Consider the following 25385-nt stretch of genomic DNA (forward strand, 5'->3'; position numbering starts at 1 on the left):
AGACCAAACCAACTCACAATACTGGTTCTTTATTTGCTAGCTGACTTGGTATGTAATTTTTTGCAATAATTTTTTGCCTAAAGTTAGTTTATCTAAAATAATTACATCTTGTCAGATTTGAGCTCTGTTGCACTCACAGGTGTCCTTTTTAAAGGAAAGGAGCAGCAAAGGAGAGTAGGGAGGAGATTGTATTTACCATGATGAGAAATGTGGGCAGTAGGTTTAAACATTTAGTCTTCATCCTTAATTGCCTCCTGTAAAGGGTAAAATTTACACCCAGCAAAGCACCACTAATGAGCAAGGGTACTGGGAATGCATCTCCTGACTGCCCTCCCTTTAGCAGAGGCTGGGGCTCCAACCTCTCCCTTGCTTGAGAATGCCCCTAAAATTGGATTGGTGCCTTGTGGCATGTGTTGAAAGGTAAATCAAAGAACAACTGCATCCAAAGCAGCCTGTCAGAAGGCTGACTGGGAGATGGTCCCTACAGACAACTCCCTGCTGACAAAGTGAGAGATGGAACCAGACAATGTTGTGTCCAGCAGGTCAGTCAAGGTGGTGGTTACAGATCTGGTTTCTGCTGTTTCTGTACAGTGTGATCCAAACCCTGATATGACAGTCAGCAAATACACACTTGTGTGGTCACAGAGGAGAGGGCTTCACCCTAGAGCACCTAAAGGAGAAATGCAAAGAGCATATTCACCACAGCAATTACAGTATCTCAAAATAACACACAGTTTATTGCATTTTTAGCTGGAGAACCTGTTATGTTCACAAAAGCACTAAAGCGGCCTCCTGGGCAAGATGAGCAGGTTGTTCTGAACAATAGCATAAAACTGGAGCTTGAGAAACTGCCCTCCTGCCCACAGCCACCCTTCTGTTATGACATGATCATTCATCTTGCTTTGGGTTTTCTCTGCTCAGCCTGGTGACTAGGGAGAGGAACCAGAAGTGCAACTCCTGGGGGTAACTCCTTCCCTTCCTAACTGCAACTCTTCTACTGATGACAGGGCCATTCCAGATTAACCAGATTTCTTTTTGAAGCCAGAGACTGTGCAACAACAAAGAAGCAGAATATCCTCCTTAAATTCCAAAGGTAGACTCCTGTTTGGTGCTGTAGCAAGACAAAGGTTTAGTAAGCCAAGCTGAGTTCATTCAGCCTACAACCCTGCTGTGCTGCAACTTTTCATCAACATTAAGCCTGACTTTCTGTAACGAGCTCGCAAAATTAGGAAGCGTGTGTTTTTTTAGGCCAGACTTCTTCCCATCAATATGTCAAATTCCTTAAATGAAGAAAAAAATTTTAGCTTCTTGTATCCTCCATTGAAACTGTGTTCTTTCTTTACCAGTAGATATTTTTGTACTTTTGAGTCTCCTAGAGAACTACTACCTCTTCTTCTCAATGTCCTTCTGTTCCCAGAGACCCTTTCTTAGCTGTCCTGCCTGAATCACAGCCCTGGAAACTGAATGAAGTGCAGATGGCAAGAATATGATGACACTATCATACTGGTGATCTGAATCAGGACACAAATCAGTATCATGTCCCACAGTCCTTTTTGTGCACATGTAGTAGACAGCACAATAGTGCCTGCACATTAACACAAGCAATGGGAGATTATCAGTGGATCACATACTGTTTGAACATTTTGGAACAGATCCTTCTTTTTAGTCTGCAGCCTTCCATGCAGAATTCTTTCTAAATTGTGTTTTCTCCAAAAACAGTCATTGAATATTCAATTAAAGTTTACTTTCTGATGCTATATCAGAGTAGCTCAAAGAGCTTTGTTGTATCACAGCTCAGTGTTTTCTGCCTTCTACAGAAGCAAAAGTCTGGCTGTATGGTTCATAAAATAAACCAGAAGTTGTAAAGCTTTCAGCAGGTTATGATGAGATGCTGGAGAAGCCTTTTTTTAATTCTGTAGCAAAAGAGAGTATCTAGTGATGGAAGTGGAAGTTATGGTGACCCCAGAAGGATGCAGCAGCTGTAGACCAGAGACAAGAGAGGGCTTAGTTCTGCTAGCCAATTCAATTCACTTTTCCTTGCTGCAAAGATAAAATAAACTCTTGAGATCAAAGATCTAATTTACAAGGCTGTCCTCTCAAGTCAGTTGACACTTGTACTTCAATAACAGAACATGAAAGAAACTGCTCAGAAGCAAACAAAAAAAAAAAAGATGAGCCTTGATTATAAACATCCTTCATTCAACTCTTTGTGGCTATCAGCATCATGGTTAGAGTAGCCTCTCACATCCAAATGTTCATGTAAGTGTTCTGGGAGGTCAGCTTTGAGCATCCATCTAAATCTCACTGGAAAAGAAGCAGATGGGCTCGGAAAACAAAGCCCCAGGTGGAATAGCCCATCACAGAGGTGGGAATTACTTATTCAAAGCAACTGATACTAGTAGAACTTTAGTCTGACCTTGTGCCAGACTTTTTATGAAGAGTTCTGCTATTTGTCTGTTTTCCTTTAGAAAATAAAGCAACATGTGACATATTGTGAGCTGTAGTGTAATTTCCTTTTCCAGCTGTTTTTTAAAACTATTGGTGTATCTGCTTGGCTCATTCTGCTCTTAAAGACACTTTTAGATTCCTGCATTTTGTTCCTTTAGATTCCTTTGAGTTTGTCTATGATATGTTTAGATAGGGCTTATGTAGAATACTTAATATCTGTATTATCTGTACTTAATATCTGTATTATCAATTTATTCAAAGGATCTTTTTGTTCTTATTGGTTTTGTTATTATGTCTTCTGCAGTTTGCCTAGTTCTCCTTTAATTGTCTCTCAAATAAAAAACATCTACACTTCTCCCTCTATTTGTTAGGGTGGAATAGAACATATGCATTAATTTTATCCCAGAAAGGATTGCCAAATTTTTTTTCAAGTAATAGTACAGTACTTGCAGGTATTACATATGAATGATAGTATAATTATGGCTAAAAGTAGACACATGGGGTTAATGTTTGCTATCTTTTAATGCAGTTCAATTCATGTTGTAATTGGACTTCTGTTTTGGGGGCAAAGTAGGAAAGTGTTGTAATGTCAATTGATACTGGTTTAATAGAGGAGTTTAAAACCTCCTCTTTACCAGATGTAGTTTGCAATATATGCAACTACCCAATGATCAAGTTAAAATAACTGCTTCAAAACTAGAAGTTGCCATCCTGTTAAGAAATGGCATCAATAAAGAAGGCATTGATTGAGAAATGGAAATGTAGTGTTTTGCTGTAGATCTCTCAAATGCTTTACAGTACAAGTCAGTATTAAAATTCATCTTGAATCTTAATATCATACATTGAAGACAAATTATTTAATCCTAGGACAGCTGTAAAAAATAGAGTGAGTGAACAAAGATGGCTGACATATTTTGGTTTACTTAGAGGCTAGCTAGCTAAATTATTTCATGTCACAGTTATTCACATCAGAAATTTTGTGTAACACTGTTGTTATAGGTATTTATTTGTACAAATCTGAGAGAAACTGTAGAAATAAAGCCATTTTTCAGGTTTTGTCCAGAACTGTTCACCTTCATAATTAAGACTTCTGAGTCTTCTCAAACTCAGAGACTTCACCACCTCTGATGGCTGTCTCTTTTTCTGAAGAAAGCTGTACCTTATTTTAGAAGCATCAGTATCTGGGAGATCCTCTGCTCCATCCAGCTGGGCCTGACAGATGATTTCCAGCACGGGGCATATCCTGGTAGACAGACATCTCCAGGGTGGTAGTCCTTAAAGAAAAGGATGTTGTACATAGATACCCTGTGGGTAAAAGGAGTGCAGAGCTGACCAACTTCCACTGCTGTCTCCAACATGACCAGCCACCTGATCACAGATACCTGACACAGCTCCTCCAAGCATGAGAGGTGCTGCTGAAGTCAAACTCTGTCTTCTTGGAAAACAATATGCCTTTTTTTTAAACCAAGCAAATTCATCTTCTGTGATCTGCCAGTCTTAGCAGTTTGCCTGTGCCACTTCACCCTGCCTAAACCAGGAGGGGAGGTTTCAGATGTGATGCTAAAGGGTGAATGCTAGAACAGGAAGTCACTCCAAGACTGCTCACCACAGATATCAAAAAGAAGTCAGATAAGATTTGCTCTGCAAGGTTCTCCTGTAGCAATGGAAGTCTCTGGCTGTTTATAACACTACATGCACAGTGTCTCAAAACATCACTTCTTGGTATTAGATTGGGTTTTATAATCTTAATGGCACAGAGCAAGAAAAATGTTCCCAGTGTGACCTTGGCAACAGCAATTTAGCTGCACAAAGATTATTTTCTCCTATACAGTTAGGAAGAATAAAAATCACCTACTACAGCCTTCTTAAACAGATGAAGTAATTCAACTGAAGGATAAAATCTTACTTGGAAATTTGCAAATATGTTATTCTGGTTTTAGATAAATTAACTGAACAAGGCCTTTCTGGCACCTTCTGCCTCATCTTGCTTCAAAGAGTTTTTCTGGCTTGTGCACAAACTCATATTCTGCTCTCCCAAAGAAATGATGAAGATAACGTTGAAAAAGTTCTCCTTTGAAACATCATCCATTTCTGATATATCACTGTAGCCTGGAGATCACTTCTGATAATATCACTGCTGTCTGGAGATCATGACCAATAATTTGTCTCTTCTAGAGGCTTTCCACTGAAATTGGTATTAAAACAGGTGATGTGTGCAGAGCAATCTCAGCAAACTGGATCAGTGTAGGCCTTGCCTGAGCAATACAAGAAGAGAGAAAGCATCCCCACCATGAGATTTAGTGTAGAGCACTGGTGGCATTGGAAATTAAAATATCCTAAGCTTTTGAGCAGGGAGGGGAAAAAAAAAAGGTTACAATTTGGCAGTCTGCTCTTATATAGCTGACAGAATACCTGACAGAAATGCTTTTAACAACACAATTACAAAGCAACACTTGGGTTGCTCTATTTACCTTTTCCCCTTGTATGTGTCTATTGACCATAAAACTCCTCTGGCCTAGAGAAATCCCTTTCCACAGTGTTTATTATTATTAAGTAATGTTTATTACATTATTAAGATGATGAAATTTGATGTAAATAGGGGGAATGATAAATAGGAGGAATGATTCTTATCTGAGGATTTCCTCCCTTGACCCTTTTGTCCCAGATCCGTCCAACCTGACCCTATAGGTGCCTTTCCTAAGTGCCTGGTGTTGTGCTGGCTCGGGCCAGGCCAGAGAGTCTGAGCAGGGAATTTCTCAGACACAAATCTCTCTCTTCTCTGCTTCCTCCATGCTGATGTGCCTAATTACAGTCCCAGTCATCCTAGTTTCCATCTGCTGGGAGGAGGGATGGGAAAGAGGAGCTCTTTGTCCACAATTAAGATGAGAATAACCCTCTAGCTTGTCCTCTCTTCCTTTGGCTGTCTATGCAGGGAGCCAGCTGCTGCCAGAGACAGCTCCAGCAGCATGTCTGGAACAGGACAAAGTTCTCTATTTCAGCTTTTTGTCCTTCTTGTCTCCCTATGGATTATATCTGCAGAGATCAGAACTGTCACTAGCACTGGAAGGCTGTATTATAAATGGGAATTAATTTACTTTTAAATAAGTATTTTGTAATTTGTTGTTCACAGTGTTTAAGACCCGATGATGTGGTCTGGGGAAGATTCAGTGGGCTGTTTCTCTGCTCCAAATATAATGAAAGAACTGGTCTGTTGCCAGCCATGGAGGAGGGAGGAGGAGGAAATTAGAATATGCAGCATTTAAGGAAAAAGTCAGATAAAAATAAAACTTAATTCTGTAGATACAGTTTTACTCCTGAATTGAACTGCAGTTCAGAGAAGGGAGATGTAGAGGAAGTTAATTTATAATGGCCACGCACATCCTGAAATGGACTGAGGTGGATTTCAGAACATACTGCTTAGTTGTAGGCCAGCAATCAGAGTTTTTCAATCTGCTGCTTCCTCCAAATGTGTGAAAAAACAGCCTTGTGAGTTCACATAACTGCTCAGTTGCCAGTTGGTGCCTCCATCTTGCCCTCAGCACAGTGATATTTTATGCATAGACAAAAAAAGCAGTTCTAGAAGGGAAAATAGATTTTTATATGAACTTGCATTTCAGCAAAGTTATATCTTGCACCATCATAACTAAGAACAGGGTTTGTCCTAAAGATCATAGCAAAATGAATGTAAAGGGTACATGTATGCACAGAGAATATGGATACATGTTACATATGTGTCTGTACATGTAGGTATGGATAGAGATACAAGGTGATTGTTCACAGAGAGTGAATTCCACATGGAGTGAGACTGGTCCTAAGTATCTTCAGAAACATTTTGTATGTACTTTACTTCAGTTGTTACAGGCCTCATATGGCTCTACTGGCTGAAAACCTGTATTGTTTTGCCATATCTTCTGTTAATAACAGGTACCAGACAGTCCACAAAAAATACCAGACTCTTTTTTTTTTTTAATGCCACGTACAAAATAGTACTTGAAATTTTCCTAGTTGTAATTTGTGTGAAGGGGCAAAGAGACTATTTACACAGAAGAAGCTGCAGTTTCCAGACCTGAATCTTTGCTCATTCCATGTGAACCATGTGCCTTTAAAAACTGCTCTCTATCCTCATAATTCCTTATTATAGGAAATTGCAGTTGGCAGCAATCAGGTTAAGTATTTAAATATTTTTTATTTAATTGAGGGGATTAAATTCACATTTCCAATTTAAAATATTTTCCCATCCTAAGTACAAAAGCTGGTTGTATGTTTTAAAGCTTTTAAAAATGTCAATATTGACTTAATGTGAAAATACATTACTATCTTTTTCTTGTCATTTAAAGACAGACTCATTCTCTAGCAGGCACCAAATAATGTACTATTTTGATTCTTCAGTCCCCTTCTCTATCCCTTTCCCCATGGCTGACTTTATGTCATATGTGGAAAAAATCCTCATAAGGAAATTGCTGGCAGAATCTGGTCAAGAACAGTGATCCCTCTTGGTAGAGGATCAAGTCCAACTCTTTTTCTGTAGTCTACATTTTGTTTTTAATTTTTTTTTAGTCTAAATGACTTAGATATTTCCAAGTACAAGGTTCAGAGAAAAGGAATTGTGCTGACCTCTTCTTTGAAGTAAGATTAAAAAAAGGACAGGGAGAAAGTCTATTAAAATGTGGCTGCCTTCCATGCTTTTTAAAAATGTGCTGTTTGTGTGTACAATGCCTGCCAAGGAGTCTGTCTGCATCTTGTGTGTTCCAGTCAACAGTGCACGCCCTCCAATTGCATCTCATCTCCATTTTCGGGCAACTCCATCTCACCTTTTCTGTGCTCTTAGGAAATATCTGAGAATTTCATCAGTACAGTCATCTGTGCCTTTTTCATAGTGCTTTCAACTCTCAGGCTGCTGGGACCATAAACAGCCACTGAACCCTAGTGCTGTTGATGGCCCAGGTGGGGTGGCACTTGGAGCCAGTGGGATGGATTCTGGGGCAAGAGCTGCATTCAGGTTGTCCTGAGGTTGACTTTCTTTTTAAAATCTAGACCATTAAAGCCATTTCATTCTAATCTAAAAGAGCATGAATATTGCAGTGCTAAGCATAGCATGGGAGTTCTGCTGCTTTGTGGGGAAATATTCTCCTTGTGGAGTATATCCAGAAGCTCAGCACAGTGGCTGTTACCTGGGGTCCCTAAAAGGCAGCCAGTGCAGGAGCTGTGCTTTGTAGGCCAGCACATCCTGCTAATTGCCAGCTTCACTGGCACAGACTGGAGCCTGCAGCCCCTCACTGGGCTCACCTGCTGATCCTGCAGACTGAAGGATCATTGATCTCAGTGGAAGCAAGGAGATCAATTGGGAACCAGGAAGTTTTTTTGATTACTAAGGCAAAATTTTGCTCCCATGACTGTGTCCCATTTCCAAGCTCCTGCTGGATCTGAGCTCTGCTTCTTGTGGACACTAGCTCACAATTCCTAGTAATTATAGGGGTCTATAGGGGCATCTAATTCAGGGGTCTGAAAGACTTCTTTCCTGAGGCACACACCCAAATTGTATCCTGGGTGCACATCAAGACGAGGCCGTGGCATCTGCTGTTTTTCCCCCTACTTTGCCTGCATTAGAAAGGAGTGTGTGCAGCTAGAGGAGGAGTTCTGCATTCTGTCAAATCCCCACCTGAACCATCAGAGGTCCAGGCCTTAGGACACAGCTTCCTACATCCCAGAGCATCCCTTCCCAAAGTTCACACTCAGTCACAGTCTGATGGCTTTCAATGAGGGGCTCTTCATCCTCGGGGTTAAATCCTCACCTTCCTCCTCTGTTTAAACAGAAAGATATGTATTCAACCTTTATATAACTGGTTATAAAAAAATGAAGGTTTTAAGAAAAACAACCCAAGTAAGATCATTTGAGTACAGTCTGTTTATAGCCAAATACCATTAGAGAACAAATGTTTCCAGGTGTTGCTCAGAGTGAAGGATGAAGTAAGCCTGATGGCATGGGCAAACAAGTTCTGCACGCTTGGGTTCACCACAGCAGCCCTGCAGCTCCCTCCGTGCCTCAGGCAGCCCAGAGCAATCTCCATGTGAGGTGGAAGTGCCACTCCTGGGCTGGAGGCGCTTGGCAGTTGTCCCATCCCAGTGGGACCAATGCCTTTGGGCACTTGGACAGCAGCAGAGCAAGCTTCACATCAACCTGCTGCTGGCTGGGGGCTGTCCCTGGGTGGACATGGTGTAATGGCAGTTCCTTAACCTGCAGAGCAGTGGGAGCAGCAAGTAATGGAATTGCTGGCTTTGAAATTCATGCAGGAGGGCTGCATCTTTGGGCGATGGGAGGTTTTCAGAAAATTCGGAGCCCTATCCATCCTCTTAAATAGAGGTCAGTTTAAGATGACACTTTGTTATTATTTAGAGTAGTAATGCTTCTAGCCATGTCAATATTACAGCAAGTAATGCTGCCCAAGGGGAATGGATCTATAGAGGAAAAATCCCAAGGCTGAAGGCTTAACACCCACTCTCGCACATATTTCTAGTTTAGACTGCTGTTGCTCTTGCCCTACAGGCTGAATGTCCTCTGGATTCCACATCACATATCCTGGTTTAGTTCCACCCAAAGGGAAGCCAGCGATCCTGCCCTGAGATGACTTTGGGATTGAAATGGAAACATGGTAAGTTGGAATTTCCTGGAGCCAAAGTCCCAAGCTGAAATGCTGCCATGTACTCATCCCTTCTGTCTAAACCTTAGGACTTCACTGTGAGAGCTCAGCAAGCTCAGACTCGAGCTCAGGAGATGCTGAAGTTGTTCTTGTGAAATCATAAACCAGGGATTTATTATGGCAATTACATAATAATTATGTAATAAAATCATAAAATCAGTTATCCTCTTAGCTTCTCGATGCAGATCAGATAACAATAATTTTATTCAAGAATATTCTCTAGTTTCCTACGTTATTTCATTCCCTGGATATAATGAAACACTATAACAAGTACTTCTGAAATTACTCTTTTTTCTCCATACTTTGCCTTTTATACAAATGTAAATGTAAATGTCGTGGAGACAGATGTTGCATTTTTTGACAATTTTTTAAAACTACTATTCCAAATAGAAAGGAAACAAACTCAACATGGAATGAAACATAAAATAGGTCACTGCTGGGTTTACATTACTTAAAACTGTAAAATAATGTGACATGTATTTTCCACTTTTAATATTATTTTTTGGCAAAGTAATTTTGAAAACAACAAAACATTTAAAGTTATTTTTAATGACAAACTAGTCTTTCCCCTACAAGTTAAAAGTTACCAGAATAGTAAAGCATGTGAAGAGTTTAGATTTTGATGATTATTGACTTTCCAGTGGAAAATATTCTCAGTAAACTGATTAGTTGCTTCTTTAAAAGCAAGGAGGAAGAAACAATATTTAGTTGGAAAATATCTTAGCTATCCAATAGGCAAAGCAACTATAAAGTTTTAAAACCTCCTCCAGGTTCTTCACCATCATTATCTGAGATAACCTTCTAAGTATGACTGCCACCATTTAGGAGCTTTGTGATGGGCATTTTTTAACTGAAAAAATAATCAGGAATGTGAATTGTGTTTTGTGTATGATACACATGCTTTTATAACTTTTTCCCTAAGAACACCATGAGATGTAACACAGCCTGGTTGTACCTACTAAGGGTTTTGGTGCAAAGAAGAGGCAATTTTCTCTATACAGCCTTCAGATGTAACTTTTTGGACTTCTACATTGATATATGCAGCTTTATATAACTCCTGTATTTATATGCCTTCTATATTGAGGGGCTTTATATTTCTCCTGTAAACAGTCACCTCCCCTAATCCATACTGTATGGAACAATTTGAAAATAACATTATTAACGGGAAAGTAGTCACCCACAGAAAGTATAATCACATTTGATTTTAGAAAATAACAATAAGCTGAGCATGCTGCCTGGATCTCACTTGCCTATTTCCCTTTTACAAAAGGATATTTGGGCTATGGATAATTTAAAAACAAATAGTATTATGTTATTGATCCCTAATCTCCAGGGTTACTGGAATCCTCCAGTTGCATGTGTGAAGCAGCATGAGCCAGAGAGGGCTGGAAATGTGGGAATCATTACAAAAGACAAAGAGGGTCATTTCCTTTATTTTACACATTGGCATAAGTGGCAAAGCTGTTTTATCTTTGCACGAGGAGTTGGTGAGAAAAAAGCAATGTTGTACTCAAACACCATAGACCAGGTTCTTGCAAGTGAGAGTGCTCTGAAGTTAATGGTGTCCTGGTCAGACTCAGATCCTGATCTTTGTCCATGGTGTTGTTATAGACTTTTCTGGAACTTTCCACTTGTCATAGTGGGATCTGTGAGAACACCACCAGCTCAAGAGTCGCTCTCTTATAATGTCACTTTAAGTTAGTGGTAAGCACTCAGCCTTGTACAGGCAAGTTTTTAAACATTTTTTTTTTCTTCTTGCTGTATGAAAGACCCAGACAACCAATTGGAGTGTTATTGTTGTTATTATTAAAAATATAAAGCATGAAAATATCCTATACATAAGTACCCTAAAATTGAGCTTTGCCACACCACTACCTCTATTTTTCAGTTCCAGTAATCTCAGACAGTTCTTGGAGCAACAGTGTGGAAAACTTTAAAGCAAACTTTGGTGAAGTTTACTTTTTTAACAAACTTGTTTTTAATACCCTTCTATGTCACCTTTGAACCAACCAGAAGCAGCTTAATCCTCTTCTGGATGCCTTGAGTAACTACTTTAAAATGCAAACAGAAATTAGTGGAGGAAGTTCTGCCTCTTGATTGAAATAACTTGGAAGAAAAACCTCTGTTAGTCTCCACACACTGATTATTCTTTGACTTTTCCTTATCAGGTTCTTTTCCATTTACTTTTAGTTTCCCTATTTCTGAATGCAATTTCCCCATGCCTCATCTTTGTAGAATATTTATCCTGCCATAAGCTATTCCCCAAGGCTGTGGATATCTGCTTTCCAATCTAGCTGCAGAGGTAACTGCTCTGAAGGACGTGGTCACCTTTTCCATGGGCTCAACAACTGCTCCTTCTCCTTGCATTTCTGCATATTTTTTAGACAGTAAGATACTGCCTGTTAGCCTAGTCAATATTTTAATACTCTCTGGCCACTCTCCTCTCTGTCTTTTTATTAAAAGGCACTTTTAAGATTCCTTCCCAAATAAAGCATGTTAATGATTTTTTTATTCTTTTTCCACTGTAAGTTTACTCCCAAATATGGTATTTTTGGCATGTGTCGTATCTCTCAAGGCTCCTAGTGGAGTGGATACTTACAACTAGGAGTAGATATTAAAAAACAAAAATGGGATTTACAAAGAATGTGTTCTTTCACATAATGTATTTCAGAAAAAGTAGCAGAAATGAAAGCATTTAAATACACAAGAGCCATAAAGTTGTTAAACCAAGATGCTTAGGTACTACTGTAGCCACGGAAGGACCATAAGCAATAAAAAGATCCACTTTTGGAACACAAAGTGTATAAAAGACTATAGAAAACAAGTAATTCAGCATATGGAAAGAGGATTTGTGGCTGTTTCTGGCTACAGGAAGTCTCAAAAGTTGACAACAGGAGTCATTCCAAAAGGACACTTCCATAAAAAACAGTGAAGCAACAATATATTTCTATCTATGTTTCTTGTAATTGCATCATTCCCTGCCCCAGATGTCTAATTCCCTGAAAAATTCCATCTTCAAAACAAAAACAGTGGCCACGAATCAAGCTGAAATGAACCCACAAGTGAGAACTGAAAACTGGGGTTTGCAAAGTCAGTCTTTGGAAAATTACCACAAGATGTATATATGAAAAATTATTAAAAGTGGCTCCAGAAATCAGAAAGACTTGTTTTGTCTCCACTCCTTCCTAAATAAGAATAATAAATTGCAAAATATGCAAGGCTAGATCACATTAGAGAATTCTCATAAATTATATATTACATAGTTGGACATTAAACTGTTAATCCAGGAAAGCTTCAGAGTATGGGTTTCCAATTTCCACTTTATGAATTTTTGTCAGCACAGCTTCCTGTGGTCAGATGATGTATCCTGTCAGTGCCAGGCTTTTTTTTCCCCAAAACAGTTAATTGAATTTTAATGACGTGCAGAATCTCACACACCGGTGCTTTGTTGAAAGGCAGTGCTAGAGACCATTCCCATTTTTTGTTCCTGATTGCACCTTTGTGATTTCTTACTATATTAATTCTTGTAAGCATGTCTAATTTTCTCACCAAAGACTTAAGCACGTGAGCCTTAATTAAACACATTAGTAGTCATGGAACAATTAACATAAGTCTTCCACAGAAAGAATTGGTCTGCAGGGAAGAGGAGTCGAACAGTGAGTGCACTGTGTGCTAGCACTTTATTTACAGAGAAAACCTCAAATCAAATCAATATCAGTTTGCCTAAAGAAGAAACTATCATGCTTCATGGACTGAGACACTAAAGTCTTCTTCTTGCCTATTTTTCTCAATACACAGCCACTGTCCTGGAGCTTAATCAGAATTCATGAAGCTGCTGAAGTCAAGAAAGATTATTGATCTTATTAAAGATGTAACAGCACCAGACTGAGAAGATGGAGCCTCCAGAGGAAAGAGAGGATGGGAGCCTGTGGGAGAAGCTGAAGCAGCTACACTTCACTCTGTGTTTAGCTCACACTACCACAAAAAACCAGAGGCATTTTTCTTTCACAGATCAAGAGCTTAAAGCCAGGGCACAACTACCCCATGTTGAGCACTTACATCTCTCCACCTACAGCTGCAAAGTATGCCTTCCTGGTCATCATCAACAATGTTTTAATTAACTTTGGAGGCTTAATTCCTTTTTCACTTAATCCCATTTAATGCTACTGGAAACAAAGGAGTGGCATAGGTGTAGCTGGATGGGAATTTAGAAATTGTAGGTTACAAGGATGTTACAGATGGCCTAACTTGACTGACACAGCTGGTACTAACACAGAGAGAAATCATCTAGGTATACTTTTGTATCCTAGGGTTTTTTCTGTACCAACTCCAGAGTGCAAATTAATTGCTACTAATTAGGGGCCTTTTGTTTAGACTGACCCAAAATATTTTTTCATTTTTGTCACGAGGAACAGAAAAACTGCAGAATTCAGATAAGTTGTTCGTTTGACAGGAAATTGCTTGTTTTATTCAAAAGTAACTAGAACAAGAGGAATCAAAGCACTCAGTTCACAGAAATTTGGAGGTGGGGGTACCCCCTGCTGAACACCTGCATGGTTATGCTGCTTCACTCACTGAGATGCAAGAAACTGGGTTAAATTTGGAGGGATCCTTCAGCCTCAAGGACCAGGATATTGGGAGCTGAATCTCACTCAGTCTCTCCCGCTATAACTCTTCCTGTAATATAACTAATCCTCCCTCTATATAAAATGCCTAATAAATATTAGGTCAGTCAGAGCCCATCCCTAAGACACAAACTCCTTACTTCTGGTCCTCATAACTTTTTTTCCCACTGCCAAATGGACGGAAAGAATGATGGCAGAGAAGGAGAGTCACTGGCTCTTGCCTCCCTTCCCAGTCTGAGCAGGGCAGAGGAGTGTGCAGCTGGACACTTTCAGGGTGATGACCTCGAGCTCCTCCTCCCCTTTCCTGTGCCCTGCCCTTAGAGGTGCTGCTCCACACTCATGTTTACTCACATGCACAAAATATACCAGTATCAGGAACAGGGACAGGAGACCTCATCTCAGGAAGGAATAGAGCATGGTAATTAAAGGACTAATTGAGATAGGAAATTAAAAAGTTCAATTCAAATAATCTCATGAAGAGGAAGGCCTTGGCCGTACATCTCCCAAGTTCTGCATTATTCAAGCGCCAAGTGTTGCATCAAAGGAGGCACAAATCCTTTTGTTTCCTCCTCCAGCTTTATTTATCTAGGTAAAAAAAAACAGCTGAAACTATTTGGCAAATCTGATGCAGATTAAAGTGGGGGGAAACTAAACCCGGTACTTTTGATAATTACTGTAGTCATCTAAAACATTTACCCAGCTGAACACCACAGTGGTATTCTTACAGCACACCTGCGCAGGCAGGATTGTCAAGCTAAACTGGAATTCGTTTTATCTCTCCACTGCAGGTGAAAATTAAAAGTTAAAACCAGAAAGAAGCAACACAGGTCTTCTGGCTAGCAACCACTCTCTTGATAAAAGATGACACGCAGCTGCTCTTATCAGGGTAAAAGCTGCTGCCGGAGAGGTAAGAAAGAATTTTTAGATTCATTTCCATTGCAAAATGAATGGAATCAGCTGGGTGAGCTGTGTTGCTTGGAGGAATACTTTCTGACTCCCTACTCTTTCCAGAAATGGCCCTTTCTATTGTGGTGTGTCCTTACATTTCAGCCCAGACCATTCTTTGGTTGATGAGGGGGAGCCCTGTCCTCAAGCAGGGAGAGAGAAGCACTTGCTCCCTGTGCTTGTCCTCCAGGAATGCTGCGCAATGGTGGAGCCATGAGCTGGACCACAGCACTTATGTGCTGTGCAAAGGGCTCTGCTGTGCTTGAATTTCATGTCAGTGATGTATTTCCCAAAATCCACGGAGCAGGTTAATCCTGCAGTTCCACTCTGTTATTCAGGTAGTATCATAAATAATCTTTTCACTTACAATGTGTAGATTCTGTATTTATGATTTATCCAACTTATTTGAGAGTTAATTGTGAAAAGGAGACAAAGCTTCATCAAGAAAATCATTAGAAACAGGCCATCTCAATATTAACAAGTAATTATGGAGTATGCCCCATGGCAAAGATGAATTTTGTTCCGATTTTCCTACATTGGAAAAGCAAACTTTTGCCTCTTGCAACACTGCTCTGAAATCAGCCTTGATAGTTTCTGTGCAGTGAGGTCTAACCTTGTCTTGCAGCTGTGGATCCACGTGTGTCAACCCGCGTATGTCATGTACGTTTTAAGCAAATAATTGCATGCAAAATGTTTTATTTCAAGACTGAAACACTGTTACAGGACAGGTAGTATAGGAGTGAGGCCAGGTGGGTGGACCTTTGAAGGATTTTTTCCAAGGCAAGGAAGGGACCATGATAAAGGTCTCTCTGATCCTGTAGGTGTGATTGTAAAAAGACCAATGAAGAGAGAGATGACTTTAAGATACAGCAAACACTGTGTTCCCATTAATGGGAATAATCCTGGCTAGCCCACTGTGTGTTGAGCAGTATTTGTCTTGCACAAAAGGTGCAAAATAATCTCAATATATTGTCTGAGAGACAGGAAATACCTGTTCAGGAAAAAAAATAAAAAAAAGGCGGTGGGACAACTATAGAGTATGTACTATCAGCAATAAGTATACTCAAAAATAAACCTTCAAAAGGGCAGAATTGCCCCTGTGAGACTTCCTTGGGACTTCCTTGTCTTTCCAGAGTAAACATACCAGTACCACTATAAATAGACATCTTCTAAGAAATCATATATAGTTTGAACCATTTAGGATTGATTTGGGAAAACATGAAAAAGTATCTCATAGAAAGTCCATTGACATGTTTCATTGGTGTGAATAGCTACACATTTCCTCTATGTATGTCACACAGTAACTCAGGAAGAAAATAAATTATGTGGGTACAAAAATTATCTCATAATTCTGACTCTCATTATCCAATTAATTTCCTGTAGATATTTGTTTCTCAAATCAGACATGGACTACACCAGACTTTTGAAGTACCACTATTTTTGTTTATAGGACAGCAGTATGATTGAAATCAAGGTTTCTCTTTCCAAATATATATATGCTGATACAAAACAAAATTTGGCACATCTACTAACTTCTTTGTTTTTCTTAAAAGCCTGTCATGTAAATACAATAAGCAAATCCTTTTCTCTCCTGAATCTTTATGAATTTGTAATAGTGTCCTTATATAATCAATATTTTTCTCCTAAAGGGTCAGGTTTCCTTGTTTGGCAGAATACTTTTAATTAAGGCACACCCATAAACACTGGAATGTTGGAGGATGATGTTTTTTGGAGCTGCTGCTGCGTGCTTGTGAGTATGCTACACATCTTGAAAGAAAATGGTGGTTTCAAGATAAACCTAAATGTCTTATAACAGCTTTTTCTGTACTTTTAATTTATGCTGCTTTTGAACATGTTAAATTTTAGTTTATATGTAGGCTCAGCCCAGTACTTTTCTACCAAGTGTGTAGGGGAGTGATGCACTACAGGCTGTAATTTAGGGGCAGGTTGGAACTGCCTGAAATATGCATATCTTCATAATTTATTCCTAAAATGCTATTATTACCTGAACTCTCTGTAGTTTCAGCACTAAATATCCTTCCTTTCCCTCTGCACTGGGGTGGAAAGGCGGTGGGAGGGAAGCAAAGTTATTTTTACTTCTGTGGCTGCCAAGCTGCGTGCCAGAGGCTCCAGGAGCCCACGCAAGCTGGGGGATAGAGCTGGGCTGCCAAGGGCTCTGCTAGCTCTGGGCAAAGCAGGGATTTTCCAAACACTAAGCCATCCTCACAGAGATGGTGTTGGACTGTGGGCACACTCAAAGCCAAAACACAAAAAGTAAAAGCCTACCTGCCTAAAGTAAACATTTAAAAGTGAGAGGTGTGTATTAATGTGGTGCTCAGATGTCACAGCAATGTCCATTCCATGCATTGAATCCAATGCCTGCATCAAAGGACCAAAGTGATCCCACCCATGAATCCCACCCATGTATGTATTACTCTTCCTAAACACATTACTATTGCAAAAGCTCAGCCCTTGGGATCTTTGCTCTCATAAACTTTATGGTTACTTTTACATGGTGGCAAAGTCCCTCCTGTACAGCTATTTAAGTACTTGAGTGCTTCTGAAACTGATGCCAATTTACATTCTTTATTTGCATATAATAAAGTGGGATATTTTTAGTGTTGTTTAGCACAGCTAGCTTGTATATATGGCAAATAGCAACAAAATAAAGAAATGGAAATGTAATGAAGTGTTTGAGGGGAATTTGTTAACAAGAATTCTTCCTTGGAAAGCTTGTTGCTTCAAAGAAGGAAGGCTGATTTATCTGGGAACTTAAACTTCCACTGGATGATATGTTCCAGATTTTCAGACTATTGGATAGATAAGATGAGCTTCTAAATCTTCCCTACTCCATGTGTTTGATCATGTCACTGCTAAAATTAGGCAGCACGAAGCTTAATTTATAGTAATGTAAGAATCATAAGCAGATAATGACATTTACACAGCAGTTATGGGTTGTTTATCCACAGGACTATTGAGGAAATGGGGAAATAAATGCCTGGGAGTTGGCAAAAACACTAACAGCAGAAGTGGACTTCCACTTGCATAAAGCACAGGAATAGAATTTCTGATTTTATTTTCAAAATCTCTTTGTGTAAATTCAATTATTACTATTGACAGGGAGCAATAATTTTGAAAATGTCATCTTGTTTTAATCTGCATAGACACATATTTCCTGAGTGGCAGATGACAAAAACTAGCTCTCTGAAAGTTGCTTGAAAAGTAATCAATTCCTACACAAATTCAAGATAGTATTTGAATTTTTGGTCACTGTACAAGGATCTGAGTCTTATTTACACTTTGGACATGAGACTGGAAACAGTTTTAAAATTTTTACATATCTGTCACATTGATTCAAATGATGTAACAGCTTCTCCATGTTTAAAACCTAAAAGAATGTTCAATTTATAAATACAAACATTTAATTTAAATAATGCTATACTGAAATCAGCTTCACACACCTCTGCCTCTTCTTATCCATGTTATCAGTTCTTTCTTTTTCAAGAGAAGATCTAATTAACAAAACCTTTTCTGTTCTTTCTCCTTTCATTCACTCTCCCACTTTCTTCTCTTGTTCTCAATCCCTTTTCCTGGCAATTCTTATCAGATTTTCATTTTACCCGTCCTTCTTTACCAGTAATCCTGTAATTTCCATTTGTAGGGTTTCTTCCCTTGTTTGTTGTAACTCTTCAGAAATATCCCAGTATACATACCTGTCTCCATATTTTACTAAATCTACATTTGAACTAATTTTCCTCTCATATTTCTACTGAATTTTCCTCCTGTCTGTAAGTTTTAAAATAAAATAATGCATTGCCTGAAACTATGACCCCAGATGGCTTTCTGACAACTTCACCTTTTCCCAAGTTGTCTTTAATTTCAGCTGCTTACGCCCCACTCAGCTCTTTAGAGGTCACCATTAGTGATGTGACCAAATCTCAGGGCTCCTTCCACCTCCACAGCCTGTGATGTTATTGCTCGTGCTGGGACTCAGAAATATTGTCCTCTCTTGACTCACCATTGAAAAGATGGAAAGGATTTTTTTTCTTTTCTTATTTTATTTTTCAAATTATTGCCAATTCCTTAATGTTTCTTTCAGCTGTGGGAGATGTCCATCCTGAATTTCAACAGATACCTCACCAGGCTCTCTTTTTGCCTCTTAGTATTCTACCTGTGGGTTTTTCTAGGTGATTTCTTCCAGTTTTGTCAATGCAACTGTCATACCTAGAATGCAACTTCTCCACTTTTCATTACCCATGCCTGATTTCCCCTTGAGCCTAAAACATCGAAGTAAAGATAACCTTCCTGAATTTTCTCTCTGATTTTATCCTTTCCTGGCACTCATTTCCCTTCAGTGCCTTTTTGAATAGAAGTTAGGAGCATCCATTGGGCACTCACCTGACATCTTACCTCATATCTTACTGTGCAGTTGTTGTTCCAGGCTGACAATGCCATTTTCAGTTGCCCTTACATCTTTTGTCTCTCAGAAGTTCTTTCATATATGTATTTCAGGCTTTCTTCTAGAAAACTATGCCCAAAATAGACTTTAAAAAAGACTATGAAGCCTTCCTTCAAAGTTATCTCAAATCCCACTGCTTTCATGATGCATTCAGGAAACAGAATTGATACCAGGCTCTGGCATTTTCAGTGGGGAGTGCTTGTTTTCATTTATTTGTAGATTTAAAAAAATACCATGTGCTACATTTTAGAGCCTAAATATCTAGACTATACTATATACATACTCTTCCTCTCTTGCTCCCATCTTAAGGGTTTTTTTCTTCAGTTTCTCTTATAAATATTGCAAGGGGGTTTTTTTGCTTTAAAAACCATGCTTTTCAGGCATGCACAGTATAATATCCCATGACATGACAAATAATACTAACTTAATTTTTTTTAGCTCTACTAACATGATACAGATAAGATTTCAGAAAGGACTTACCCTGCCCAGACACCTGCAATAGCACATGCACAGCAATAAGACTCAGTGCTAAATTACATGATGGCAAAAAAGTAATTAAGTTTGAATATGTCAGATGGTTTGATACATTAATATTGTCAACTTACTTCAAAGCATTGAAGTACTGCAAAAATGTAGCTTGAAAACAAATCTTTGTGTGCTTTCAAACAAACACTTCTGTCAATATCTTTTCACAATCGGGATTTCACCCCAATTTTAGGATAGTGATGTAGATAGGGATTCCCATTGCTGCCAGCCAGAACTGTCCATATCAGGGCAGAATAAGGGGATGAAGAAGTATTTATTTCCTGTGTATATACAATGCCAGACATAATAGCATCACAAGTAACTAAAAGGTAAGAAAACAGTTGAAATAAAGTTGGTTAGCAAATATTTTTAATTTAATTTCTTAAAGGTCTGAATCTCAGACCATTTCTGATCAGCTGTATTCTAATTTTATATAAACCAAAAAATTACCAAATACACAAAGGTCAAGCCCACTGGATTGCATAACTTATAAATCACTTCAAGAGAGTTAAGTGTGAAAGCTGATATGAAAGTGTGAGTTGCTAACCACGGTCACAGCTGACTGAGCGTTTTGTTTATTCTCTAACCAGATTCTGCTTCAGGAGTCTGTACCACAACTAATTAACCATAATGCTTTATAATTGTATAAACAGAATATATAACAGATCTTTATGATATATAATTAATTCTGCCCGTAAGGAAAGCTTTTATAAGTCAAACCATGTGCTGTTGGAGAACTGCCTCTTTATGTTCTCCCTTACAAGTCATGAATATTTCCCTGCCAGCAGAGCTCTGGGAACATTCTAGAAAATAATGTTCGTTAAGGCCTGCCAGGTGTTTTCTTACAGACTGACTACTGGGAGCTCCATCTCTGAAGCTGAGGTGGTTGCAGCTGCCTCTGCTCCTTCCTTTATGCAGACTGCAGTGAGGAAAGGCAGTTTGGTACAGAAAATTTTCTGGTTTTAAAGATCAAACTCACTTGCTGTTATCATGCATTAGTTATTTGTTTAATCTTGAGTTTTGTCAGCCTTACTTTTCTGTATTTTTTTGTGTATTAAATTCCAGGCTGAACTCAGTCATTGCTGCAAGACCAGAACAAGAACCCAGACAAACACAATTTGTTTTTGGATTACGACCCATGAACAAGCACCACTCAATATGGTTAGAGGATGGCCATTCTCCCATCTGCTGTTTGATTTGCTTGTCCTTCCTGTGGAAAACAAACAAACCAACAACAAACATGCATGAGTTCAGGAGACCTGGGAGATCAGACACCTGATTTCACCGTATGAAGACCTTTTTCTTGAAGTGACAGAAAAGACAGCATCCATCTCTAAGACCTGTTCAATCAAAGGGGTGAGTCACCCTTACATCAGGAGCTTTGTGTGTCCCAGGCCAGAGCTGCTAGCAAAATCTTGAAACAGCAGGCTTAGGAGAGCTGAAAGTACCCTGAAAGACTCCACCAGACTGTTTGCAGAGAAACCCTATCTTTGTAAAGTGCTAATCAGAGCCAGCAAATTTCCAAGCATCCCAAGATGAGAAACTCATCCACCTAGTACTCTGCTGATGGTCTAGCAGGAGATCCATTTCTAAGGACCACTGTGCCTTAGGATATTGGCTCACTCTTAGGACATCTTAAATGTACATAATAAAAGAAGTTAATATGAACATAAGTTGTTGGCTGGAAGAAAAAAAAAGGGGGAAAGAAAGAGAAGAAACAAAAGAAAGAGTGAGCGAAGTGTAGAAGCCTCCATGATCTAGCCATGACTTGGCTGAATGGGAGGCACAGGTTCACATTACACTCCTTTGGAATGATAATCACACCCTTCTTTGAGGCTGACACACCACAGGGAGGATTATCTTTGCAGGGCAGCCCAGATCCTTCTCACTGATAAAGCTGCTGTATCTGAAAAGTATTTGGCAGAACTATCAGCACACACACAAAGAGAGGAGCTGACTCTCCTAACCTCAGAGGCTTGGTATGGGGAGGTGTCTGCATCAGCTCCTGTGCCCTCCAGATCAACTCTACAGATCACCTATGCAGCTTGGAGAAGAAAACACGGTTTCCTTGGGAAGCTTTGAGGTGGTTTTATTAATGGTTTCCAAACCTTTTGAGGTAACATTTTCAAGGTAACAAGCTTTTTCTTCACCCATTGCTTTTCCACCCTTTTTCTCCTTGTGGGCTAAGAAGTCACCAAAAAAAAATTCTTTTTTGCTTTTCGTTCCAAAATTAAAAGATACTGCTTCTTCTACCCTTGTATGATCAATTGCACTTATTACTCCCTTTTTCTAGACTCTTTATGAGTTATGTCACATATCATCATTTTTCCAGACACATTTTCTGTTTATCATTCCTGTTTATTGGTAGAGCCAAAGCCACAACTCAGTACTATAGGGGAAGGTCTTCTCCTTGGGACCTTTCATCATGGGTGTATAAAAACTGAGCAATTACATCAAAGAGTTTGGTTTCTGCATGATGGCACTGATTCTCACTGTTTATTGGAATGCTCTATCTCCACCAGCAGTGGTTACATTGTTTCTCAAGCATCATGGAAATAATGCCTGTCTACATCTACTTGGCAGGCAAGTAGAAGTTTGAATTTCTTCAAGTCACGTGTGTGCTTTTTTTCATTTAGGACTAAAAAGAATCTGAAGAAATTATCCAGTAGATGTGCTTCATTGGAACTGCTCTGATCCCTCAGAGAAAGAACTCTCTTTATGGCCAAATAATGCTTATGGATAGATTTGCCAAACAATGCTTTTCTTTCCAAGGACCCATAAATTTCAGAGTACTTTTGAGAGTAATAAATGTTGCAATAATGTTGTTCTTGATTACAGGCAAGACTATAACAGCTCGGACTGGTAGTGATTCCATAATTATGTTTGATTAGAGACAGGCTCTGTGCAATGCAAGGGGGTTATTTGTTGCCTTCTATCTGTCCTGGATTCCACTGGAGACCAAGAGCACACCATGCCACATACACAGCTTACACAGCTGCCTTCCTCAGAGCTTTGTCACTAAAGCAAAGCATTTAATAGCAGGAGCTGTGATAGTTGGGTTCCATAAAAGGCAAAACCTTTTATGGAACTGTAATTAAGCCACTATGGAGCTACATCAAGTGAGGGCCACTGCTTAAGAGGATCCTGAATTTCAGCAGCCCTTGAGGACCTGATCTTGCATACTTCATAGTGTGCAGGGGCTAAAGTTACTCGTGTCCTTTATTACAAGGACAGTAAGGGCCAAAGTGACAATGAGAAATAAACTGTATCTCTAACATTGTCCATGCTTTCTATTCCTAAAGAATTTTTTAAAAGAAAAAGCTCCATGAAGTCAAATAGCCCTCCCCCTGTCAATGAACAATAAAAAAAATCATGCCTTACAATTTATTCTCCAGTGCTTTGTTTATTCGGTATTAAATGACTCATGGAATAAGGTTTCCACCTCTCCCTGTGGGAGATTATTCCAGCTGCTGAGAGCCTACTAGCAGCTCCCTTTCTTTCTTTTCTCTTTTAATGATGCTGAAGTTTTGCATTATATTTTAGTTTGGGATGTAAAAGAGACAAAGGAAATTCACATCCCCAAATTTGCTTTAAAATGCAATTAAAGCTGTTGACATGGACTCAGAAATCCAAGGAAACATGCAATTAGAACAGAAATCCATCATATATTTCACTTAAATACTGTGCCACCTCAACCCACCTCAACTGAGCACTTTTAAGCCAACTGCACAATTCCTTGCTTTTACAGGTTTGTTTCTTACTGTCATGTAAATGCACTTTTATTGCATTTAGCATAATGTATTGTAAATTAGCATTAGGCAAACTCCTAAAGCCTGTTTTATAGCTGTCACACCAACAAACCACATTTACAAATAAATATTTGTTTCTACAGGTGAGTATACTGCCTACTTGGAAATTATAATTATTTCCAGCATGTTGACTCAGTGCTGTGCTTCTGCTCTGGTCCCACAACCTGTTGTATGCAAAGAATGGAACATTCTTACAAAGAACACTTTGCTAATAGAGTAGCATGCCCTAAAATTCTTTAAATGTGTCTCTCTAATGCATTTTATTGTTATTATTTTTACCAGGCACTGCAAAGTCTATTTTAAAAGAGAATATTCTCCTGCTTTGAAAATTCATAGCGTGTTTGCCTCCCAGTAGTAGTTGTGGAGTCCACTACATCACTCAACAGGATCCCATTTGGTAAAGGAATAGTGATGATAAGTTCCAAATAAAATTGAGTCCTGTTTGTTGTGCCTAGAAATAAAGGTCGTGGTGAACAAGGCTTTATTTGTCAGAAACAGTGAAGTAGGATAACTAGAGGGGTAGAAACAACCCAGAAAAGGACCCTCTGAAATGAAGGTTGAAGTTCCCAACCCTCAGATTTGCCTTTTAAACCAGTATTGTCAAAAAGTATGCTTTTATTAACACCAGCACTAATCTGACAGCTAGGACACTGGTGTGGTAGGGGCATTCATGCTTAATGCAGTTCAAAAAAAACAACACAAAACCAGATACAGACCAAATCAAGAAATCTTAATAGAAAGATGTCAGGGACTCTACTATCAGACACTTATTACTGTTTTAATGGATCACAATGGCTTCAAATCTACCTCGTTAGGGGATGCTGCTCATTTAAAAAGTTTAATAGCATATAAATCAAAGTACTATACAGTACATTTGTACTTTCCTAATATCCTTAGCAAGGTAGCTGCTCACATGAAATGGTGCTTCTTCTTTCTTTTATTATATTGGTGTAAATGGTAATAGATATAACAATATCATTATATTGAAATTGCTACTGGCATTTGCTTACTCTTTCTACCTTTTCCATTAAAGATACTACTGCTGTGCATAATAGACACTACCTAAGTACTCTGAAAACATTTTTTCCCCTCACAGATGGTTCTATGATGTAGCATGAAACTATTTTAAGGAATAATCACTTTTATTATGTCACCATGAAGTGTTACATTATTTTGCTATTATTATTGATATCTTTTAGATAGGGGACTGGTAAGAGAAATTATAGTAAAGAAGTGCTAGAAGTGTCCATTACATTTAACATGGCAGGTTATCAGAATACCAGCCATTTTACCTGTGTTTCAATCACTTTCACTTTGGAGAACAGCAACCACACATACTTGTCCAAAAGTGTCCTCATACCAAATGCCTAAAAATGGAAAAGAGGGAAAATAAACCTGCAAGATCCCTCAGCTCCTCCTTTGAAGAACCTGGGCTTAGCCCCAGCTGTGCAAATCAGACTTTTTTTGCAAATTATGAGCAGGGGAAGGGAGATGGAGATGGTGGTTGAGTCAAGCAACAAACCTCAGAACAGAAATGTAGGGCAGGATTGCTGTCTGCAGGAAACTCAGCTTCCCATGGGACATGGTGTGACATGGTTAACTTGCCAGTAAAGTAAAGCCTTGAACGGAGTTACCTGTACCAATGAACAGAAAGAAAAACTTCAGACTAAATGCAGAGCTGGAAGGAAGGTTTGGTGATTTTAGCTGTGTGTTATATGTTCACCTTTATGTTAAAGCAGATGCCAAAGGAATACATAATTCAAAAGTCCAAAGTGGTTGGCCTATTTTCCTGAAGAGATGAGAATGTAGTAGTAGGTCTGATTCCAGATGAGATAAGACTTTGTTATAACAAATGTAATGTTAATGGGCAGGTTCT

The 25385-nt window shown here is 39.0% G+C and overlaps 1 protein-coding gene and 1 long non-coding RNA gene across 9 annotated transcripts in view; one reads left to right on the forward strand and one right to left on the reverse strand.

Moving 5' to 3' along the window:
* The window catches only part of UMAD1 (UBAP1-MVB12-associated (UMA) domain containing 1), a 103377-nt gene extending 80294 nt beyond the window's left edge, over positions 1-23083 (forward strand). For 4 of the 8 annotated variants that reach the window (XM_077175252.1, XM_077175247.1, XM_054635888.2 and 1 more), the window contains one exon: positions 20766-23083. In XM_077175252.1, coding sequence (XP_077031367.1) covers positions 20766-20979 — 214 coding nt within the window. In that variant the 3' untranslated portion in view covers positions 20980-23083. Of the gene's footprint in view, positions 1-8963; positions 9099-12944; positions 13229-14559; positions 14679-20765 lie in introns of all 8 variants that reach the window. The other 4 variants (XR_013181358.1, XR_013181356.1, XR_013181349.1 and 1 more) reach the window with 4 other exon arrangements.
* LOC143693559 (uncharacterized) lies at positions 122-25163 on the reverse strand. The gene is made up of 3 exons (XR_013181359.1): positions 25032-25163; positions 24802-24876; positions 122-670 (listed from the first exon to the last, which is right to left on the reverse strand). It is a non-coding gene; the product is annotated as an uncharacterized LOC143693559 (long non-coding RNA).
* Between the last annotated feature and the right edge of the window lie 222 nt (positions 25164-25385).

The sequence above is a fragment of the Agelaius phoeniceus genome, chromosome 1, assembly GCF_051311805.1.
Source record: "Agelaius phoeniceus isolate bAgePho1 chromosome 1, bAgePho1.hap1, whole genome shotgun sequence".
NCBI lineage: Eukaryota > Metazoa > Chordata > Aves > Passeriformes > Icteridae > Agelaius > Agelaius phoeniceus.